The 7,951-nt window shown below is 56.1% G+C and overlaps 1 protein-coding gene across 1 annotated transcript; it reads left to right on the plus strand.

The window, feature by feature from the left end:
• Positions 1 to 5,127: 5,127 nt before the first annotated feature.
• LOC116785138 (transmembrane protein 121-like) lies at positions 5,128 to 7,951 on the plus strand. The gene is given in 3 exon segments (XM_032684380.1): positions 5,128 to 5,160; positions 5,163 to 5,197; positions 6,415 to 7,951. Coding segments are annotated over 3 exon segments (1,005 nt in total). The 3' UTR covers positions 7,352 to 7,951.

The raw sequence follows: 7,951 nt of genomic DNA on the forward strand, positions 1-7,951 counted from the left end.
CTTGAGCACATCAGGGAAAGTACACAAGAACCCTTGTTCTTTAACATCTAGATAACCAGCTTGAAATCTGCCTCCAGAAAAGCCCTTTTACTTATTTTTTTTATGTGTCACTGCTATCCAAATGGACTATGCCCATGAGCATGCCCAGCACTTCAACACTGTTTAGAGACATCATAGCAGCCAGTACCTTTGCTCTGGGCAGACAAGGTGCCACAGTGTGCCTCTCTGTGTTGGTCAAGCCTTCAGAGGACACCTGATCCCTTCAGGCCATCACTTTTCTCAACTACACTGTTCCTGGAAGAGCCACATGTTGTCTTTGCCCCTGAACAAGGTTGAGGTGCAGCAAGACACAGCAGCTGCTCTGGAGTAGAGCATTTCTGTTCAGTACAGACATCGCTGTCGAGCTGTCATGTTTTTAGCTATAATAGCACCTTTTGTGTTCAAAGCCATGTTTTGTCCCTCATCGCCACAACCTACAGGTGCCTTCTGCCAGCAGCCCTAGCCCAGCCCAGAGCAGTGGGAAAGTTGTGCCGTTCTCAGGCACCAGGCCCAGTGCAGGCTCATTCTGCTATGCCCTGGGCTATTTGGGGCTGAGAGTGGCTCATCCTGTGCTGCTGGGGTGCTACGGTGTCTCAGTTTAATGAGACTGAAGTGTTTTGCTAAGGAAGATGAGTTATAAGGAAGACCAAGCTCCTCCCTCTAAGCAATTGTAAATCTGAAATTAAGAGGCTGCAATTGAGGAAATATGGAGAAAGAAAAGATAACAGCCCATTATTAAAGGATATATGCGTATTGGCAGAACAACAAAAGAACACAAAAACAACTAAACACTAATCCTGTACCCAAAGTCCCCCTTCAAGAAAAACCCCGTTCAGTACTTTCCGCCTTTTGGCGCAATTCTAACCAGGGCCAGCAGGGGGCGCTGTTGGATCACGGGCGGAGCAGAGCCTGCAGTTGCTCTCTGGTGGCCGGCAGGGGGCGCTGTTGGGCTCTGGCGGTCGCCGCGTGAGGGCCCCGGAGCGCGGGAGGAGCCGAAATGGAGATTCCCCCACACCGAGAAGGGGAAAAGGGGAAAAAAAAAAAAGGGGGGCTCTTTCCACAGACTTACGCTGTCGGCGGCTGGCTCTGGCTGGGACTCCCCCCCTCCTCGTCGACGGGAACAAGCATGGGAGCAGAGGAGGGAAGGGGTGGCCTCCTCCCCCAAAGGTTCCTTCGCAGAAGGGCCAAGCCTCTCCGATGAAATCTGAACAAGTCCGGGCTGGGGGCAGAACAGGGTGCAGGAGAACGGAGGCGAACCGCGGCTAGAAGCAGCCAGATGACCCAGCCGAAAACAAAACAAACTCGGAGCTTTTACACACACACACACACACACACATTCCCTGAGTCAGGGCAAAAGTGGAGTGCCTGAGGAGAGGAAGAAAACTTACTTTCCGCCCCTCCCCCCCCCAGTCTCCTGAGGGCCATCAGTCTGGAATGCAGGCTGCGGCCAGTTCTTTTGTGTGTGTCAATCACCCCAGCCAAAAAATCACCCTCCCCCTCCCTCCTTCAGCATTCCTCTTTCATGATGATGCAGGGGAAAGAAAAGAAAATTCCCACTTGTTTTTTTTAGAACAAGTAAACCTGTGACATACGACTGGGGCTGGAGGGTGTATGGAGGATATTTGGAGAGGGCTCTGGCCTGGATGGGACAGGCAGATGCTGCTGGTCACACACTGCCCCCCATGCCAACGAGCCAGGAGTGTGTCTTTGTCCTGAGCAGGCTGCGTAGATCTGCACTGGCCTCCGGTAGCGGTGGCCCACATGGCCATTCCCAGGGCTGACCCCACATCCAGCCCAGCCTCCAAGCCCTGGGACAGTGCCACATCACCAGTGCTTGGGCTGCTGGTCCCTGCTCTACCACTCGGGCACTTCACCTTGTGAAGGGCTGAGGTGGCTGCAGGATTTGTGTGCTCTGGATTAAATGCTAAAAGCCTCAATTTTCAAAATCCTTATGAGCCCAGGCTGCCATGATTGCATGTGTTACCAGCTACAGTGTCCCCCTCTAGGTACATCCAGGTGGTCCAGCATGTGTGCTCTACCACAGCTTTGCACTAAGTGCCCCTTAACTTGCTGTTTTTCCATGATAGTCCTTTCTCTCTTCCTCTGAGTTGCTTGCAGCAGAAGTAGCAGCACCCACTCTCTGTACCATCAAGGTGTGTGATGCTGCATGTAGCTGTGTTTGAAATCAAGGTTTTCCAATAGATACCATTTTTTCAGAGGCCCAGCTTGCACCCCATTGCTCTATTCACTCCATTCTGTATTTTTGACGACTAGTTCCCTGAATTGACTCTATATTAATTCCTTTCTTTTCCTACTTGTCATGCCCAATTTCTTTCTTCTCCACTCTGATGTCACCTTCCAACACCTTGCTCACATTAGCCTTTTTTTGTGATAAGACACCTCCTAGCACCCTGTGATCAGCTTACTCACAGGCTGTTCCCCACTTGTTTGGAGGTTTTTTAAATTGCTTTCCTAAACGATGCCCACCAGTTCCAGCCACGTCTTGAACTCTGTGACCAGATTCTGGGGGTCACAAACCTCTTTTGGAGCAGTTGAAGCTCTCAGCATGGTCCCCAGGTCGCTGCCAGCCTTTCCCCATTGCAACCACTGCTTGCTATCCCTTGCTGACAAACTTCCTCTGCTTCCTGCAGTTCCCCTTTAAGGATGTTAACCAGATGAAGGTTGGATTTCTGATGGATTTCTCTGGCTCTCTCCCATCAGCCTTAGACTGCATTGCTGTCACTGCCCTAGAGGGACTCTTCAGTGACAACAGTGGGGTGCAGGTGTCACAGGCAACACAGGGCTAAGCTGAGGATGCTTTTTCACCCAGGTCTGAAGCCAGCAGCAGCCAGGGAGCAGCTATGTGTCTGGGAGCCCTGGTGTACCCCCTTTGGTTTCCTTCAGTTTTGTCTCTGATACAGCTGCTTCCACATATGAACTCTGGCACCCTGGTTCCAGCATCATGTTTTAGAGAAGCACAAGTATCTGCTCTTGCTCTGATTCCTTATTTTTATGTGCCTCCTTAAAGCAGTTCTTCACTGCTTCCCACGCAAATGTTGTCACCTCCCGTCCTAGTCTCTAGTGAAGACTCAGAGGTTTTATGATTCCAGCTCACAGATGAATCATCTTATCTTTAGCCGCACTGCTCGGTAGTGACCTCCAGCACCTCTGTCCTACCTCTGTCACATAGGTACCTCTGTGGTGTCCCACTCCCTCGGCACCTTCATGGACAGCAACCCCTTGAAGCCTGCAAGAGATTGCTCTGATAGCAAGTGAGAGCTGGTGCTTCTGCATCCAGTAGAAAAGAACTAGTTTTTTTCTGTGTCAGCTTGCCCTCTTGTGCCTCACAGAGCTCTCCACTGAGGTTGAGTTGCAAGGTTTCATTTTTGGAGGCAGGTTGTTTAGGCTGCTTTGTTTTCCTGCTCTTTCAGCCCTTCTGGGGATTGCTGCTTATTCTGGGGCTAGGAGAACGATCCCACAGCCAAGCTCTTTACCTTGTTGCACCTCTGTAAGGCAGAGCTCTGCTCCCTTCACAGAGGCCCTCCATCTGCCTGCATCAACTAGTCCACACTCACCATGGGACACGTGAGCTAAGGCTGGATGCTGGTCCAATGTCTCCATTTGCCATGGACACTGCAGATGGGATTCATATGTTCATGGTGCCACTCGAGATGCTCCAGGGCATCAGATACAACAAGGACCTATGGCTAACCTGTCAGGAACTTATGCAAGGTGGGCTGCATTTCCCCTGGCACTCTGTCACTTGCACTTGTCCTCGGTCTCAGGTCTATATCTGGTTTTGCTCTTAGCCCATCTCCAGAGATCCGAGAGCCTCCCCATCTTCCAAAAATACATATATTTACAATGAGCACTTTAAAGCCAGAAATACACTGCTAAACCTTCCCTGTGTAGCTAAGACCTAAATCACTTAGAAGCAAGTTCAGAGTTAAATGCAATAAGCTGCTTAGGCTGATAGAAGAGCATTTGCAGAGAGGTATATCCGCCAAGGTAAGGGAAACCTTTCGCCTTTCCTGGCTTGGTTTATCTGCACACAGGCCCCTGGCTGTGCCAAGCCCAGCTGTACCAGAGTCCTGAGGAACTGGAGCTCCCAGGATCCTGCAGACCAGCATAGCTGGGAGCCAGGTCACGGAGGTGCATGTGTTCCCCTGCCTCCTCCACCAGTGAGGCCCCAGCAAGGAGGGTTCCCGGCCCCAGTCCCTCCTGGAGGGCAGGCAGGACCCTTGTCAGCCCAGGCTTCCCTGTGCGACACAGGTTTTCCTGGGACCACTGCTGAGCTGCGGCCGTGAGTGGTCTGTGTCAGGCCGGGGCAGGGCAGGGCGGAGGGGCAGGAGGAGACCGTGGGGTGGGAGGTTGGCTGGAGGAGGGAGGGGGTGCAGGACGTGGCCCCAGGGCGGGAGCTGATGGGGACGGCAGGAGAGCGGGAGGGAACCCGCCGAGGGGCCCCAACGGCGGCGGGCAGAGAGGAGCAGCAGCAGAAGGAGCGGCGGGCGGTGCCGGGCCCGCCAGTGAGGCGGGGGCCGCCGCAGTCCCCGCCCGCCGCCCACCGGGAGGGGCCAAGCGCCGTCGCCGCAGAGCCACCGCCGCCGGGCCGCGCCGGGCGATGCCGCGCCGGGCCCGGGGCCGCCGCTGCCGCTGCCCTGAGCCCCGGGGAGCCGCCCGAGGTAAGCGGGACCCCGGGAGGCCTGCGGGCCGAGCTGCCGCGGCCGGCGGGCAGCGCCCGCCCCCGACGAGGCCCGGCCGGCGTGGGAAGGGGGCTCTGGACAGGCGGGGTCGGGAGCGCCCGGGCACCCAGAGGGGACATGGCCCGGCGGGGCGGCCCCACTCGGGCCCCGGGGTGGGCGTCTGTGCGGTGAGGCCGTGCTGAGCCGGGGCTTGGGATACCCCCAGTCTCTCCAGAGGCTCGGGAAGGCCGTGGAGTCACAGGCGGGTGAGCCCCAGCCGTGTGGCGCGCTCCAGATGTGCCACATTCATGAGCTCCCCCAAGCTCACCGGCCTCTGATCTCTTCCCCCTGAGAGTCACCTGTGTCTGGCAGCTTCAGGCTTCGCTGCCTCCCACAACATGCAAGGATGCTGCTGGGCCCAGGGATGCACGACTGTGCCGGACACCTGCTCCCTCAGCCAAAAAGCAGGAGTTCAGGTACCTTGTGCTCAGGGCCCTGTGCCATCAGTTTCAGCACCAGGAGCATCCGTGTGCAGAGCTGACCATTAGCTGTGCGGTCTCCATCCTGCTCTCAAGTGCTTGCTCCATGGTCAAATGCCACCCACACACTGCCCACTGGATGACCAGGATGGTGTCCCGGTGCCCCTGCATGGCCCAGGTGTGGCTGAGGCGAGCTCTGCGTGGGCAGCCATCGTGCAGCACTGTGCCACACAGTCATCAGCCCAGCTTCATCCTCCATTTCATCCGGGGGGCTGGCTCCCCTCCAGAGCAGCTGCTGAGTTGTGCCTGGCGAGGCCCCGACTCTGTCCTCCCTCTCTGCCTCTGACAGCAGCTGCCTGCAGCTGTGCTTGGTCAGGGGGAGGGAGTCTGACAGTCCTGGTGCCATACAAGGCACACAGGGTCCTTTTGGGGATGGTGCTTTGCTCCGCCCCAGCCCAGGAAAGCTGAGCATCCTGCCAAAATTGAGGGCCTGTTGCAGAGCTCCTTGTGTCCTGAAGCTGTGGGCTGGTGCTGCTTTTCCTTGCTTTCAGGTCATGGTGGTGGGGCAGGGTAGGCATGGGCAAACAGCTCTAGGCAAAGCTCTTGGGGACCATGAACCTGAAGGAAACTGAATATTGGGCTGATTTCTTCCCTCTCACCCCACAGGATAGCTAGGCTAAAAATAACCCTTCATCTTGTGCTGTGCATGAGAATAAGGAGACTAAAATAACAGTCCTGGATCATAGCAGTTAAGGGCCTGCTTGGGTTAAATGCATAGTTGTGGTCTTATATGCCTTGGGGAGAAAAATATAACCAGTGCCACTGGCGGGGAAGTCCCATGGAAAATAAGGCACATACCCTTCATGGTGGCAGAGACTAGCCAGTGTGATGAGCTACCAGAAGAGGCAGTGGCATTCCAAGTGCTTGAAGTGTGCCAAGTGTCCAGCCTGTCCCACTATGTGCAGCCTAGGACCTGGGCTTCAGACATCATGGGCCACCGGGATGGCCTGGTCAGGAGTCTCAGGAGCACTTTGGCTGGAAGTCTGCAGGTTTGGAACAAACCAGGCACATAGGATGGTTGAAATCTATGAACACCCCCCTCCCTTCTTTCAGCCATCCACAGCTGTTGGGGAGAGGGCAGCAGAAGGGGGCTCAAGGGTGGGGATAGGAAATCTCAGCAACTCCCTGACAACCCTGCTTGTTCCTCTGTGCAGGATGGTTCCCCCACCACCTGTCAGCAAGCCCCACGTGTGCCTCTCCACTGTGCTCATCATGACCAGCCTCGTCCTCATGGATGCCTACCTGGTGGAGCAGAGCCAGGGCTCCAGGAAGTTGGGCATCTGTGTCATGGTGGCAGTGGGTGACTTGTGCTTCCTGCTGGTCCTCCGCTATGTGGCCATCTGGGTCGGGGCAGAGGTAAAGACAGCTAAGCGGGGCTATGCCATGATCCTCTGGTTCCTGTATGTCTTCGTTCTGGAGATCAAAGTCTACTTTGTGTACCAGAATTATAAAGCTGACCGGAAAAGCTTGGACCTCATAGCTCGCAAAGCATTGACCTTGCTGCTCTCCATCTGCATCCCAGCCCTCTACGTGTTGTTGGTGGCCACGGAGCATATGGAGTATGTCAGAACATTCAAGAAGAAGGAAGATCTCCGCAACCGCCTCTTCTGGGTCATTGTGGACATGCTGGATGTGCTGGACATCCAGGCCAACCTGTGGGAGCCACAGAAGAAGGGGCTGCCGCTGTGGGCTGAGGGCATCATGTTCTTCTACTGCTACATCTTGCTCCTGGTCCTCCCCTGCGTGTCCCTGTGTGAGATCAGCATGCAGGGCATTGGCATCGTGCCACACCGGATGATGCTGTACCCCATGCTGAGCATGCTCACTGTAAACATCACCACCATCTTCATCCGAGGCAGCAACATGGTCTTCTTCAGGGACGCCCGGGTCTCCAGCATCTTCATGGGCAAAAACATGCTTGCCATTGGGATGAAGGTCTGTATGTTTGTGCAGTACCAGCGGCACCAGCACCACACGCCTTCGGGGCCAGACCTACAGCACAGTGACCCAGCCCAACTGCCCACAGTAGGGCTGCGCAAGTCCCGGGACCAGCCTGCCTGCCCCGAGGAGCTGGCCCGGGACAACACGTGACAAGCCAGCAGGAGCTACAGCCTGGGCACCACCATGCCTGGCAGTACCTACAAACCAGAGGCCACTGAGCTCCCCACCTGGACAGAGGGCAACGACCCTGCTCCCTCCCTCCCTGGGTGAAGCTGCTCAGGGCCCCAAGGGTCGCATGGTGAGGGCCCCCTGTAGTGGCCTCCATAAGGCTGCAGAGCAGTTTGAGACCTCAGCACCCCACCAAGTGAAACAGGCAGCAGCGTAGAGGAGGAGGCCAGGGTTGCCTGCCAGGTGTTGTGTCTGGCTGGGGCCAGGCAGCCCTATCTTGTGCCAGACTCCCCCACCAGTGCTCCCCATACAGCACTGCTCTCTGGCCAGGCAGGGCACCACACAGGGACACAGCAGGTCACCTGCTTTACTCTTGTGGATGGCCCTGGCTCCAGTGTGGTCCTTGGCAGCAACCTGCTCCCCACTGTGTAAGCCAAGGCCCCCATGCAGGAGGAGCAACGCCTGGACCTTCCCCTGCTGTCACCCCTCTCAGCCAGCTGCAGGCCTGGGGGGACCCAGAAAGGGGTGACTGTCCTTTTTTGTATTATCTCCCTCTTTGCAATAAAAGACCTGAGCCCTGCA

The sequence above is a fragment of the Chiroxiphia lanceolata genome, chromosome 3 (assembly GCF_009829145.1).
Source record: "Chiroxiphia lanceolata isolate bChiLan1 chromosome 3, bChiLan1.pri, whole genome shotgun sequence".
Taxonomy (NCBI): Eukaryota; Metazoa; Chordata; class Aves; order Passeriformes; family Pipridae; genus Chiroxiphia; species Chiroxiphia lanceolata.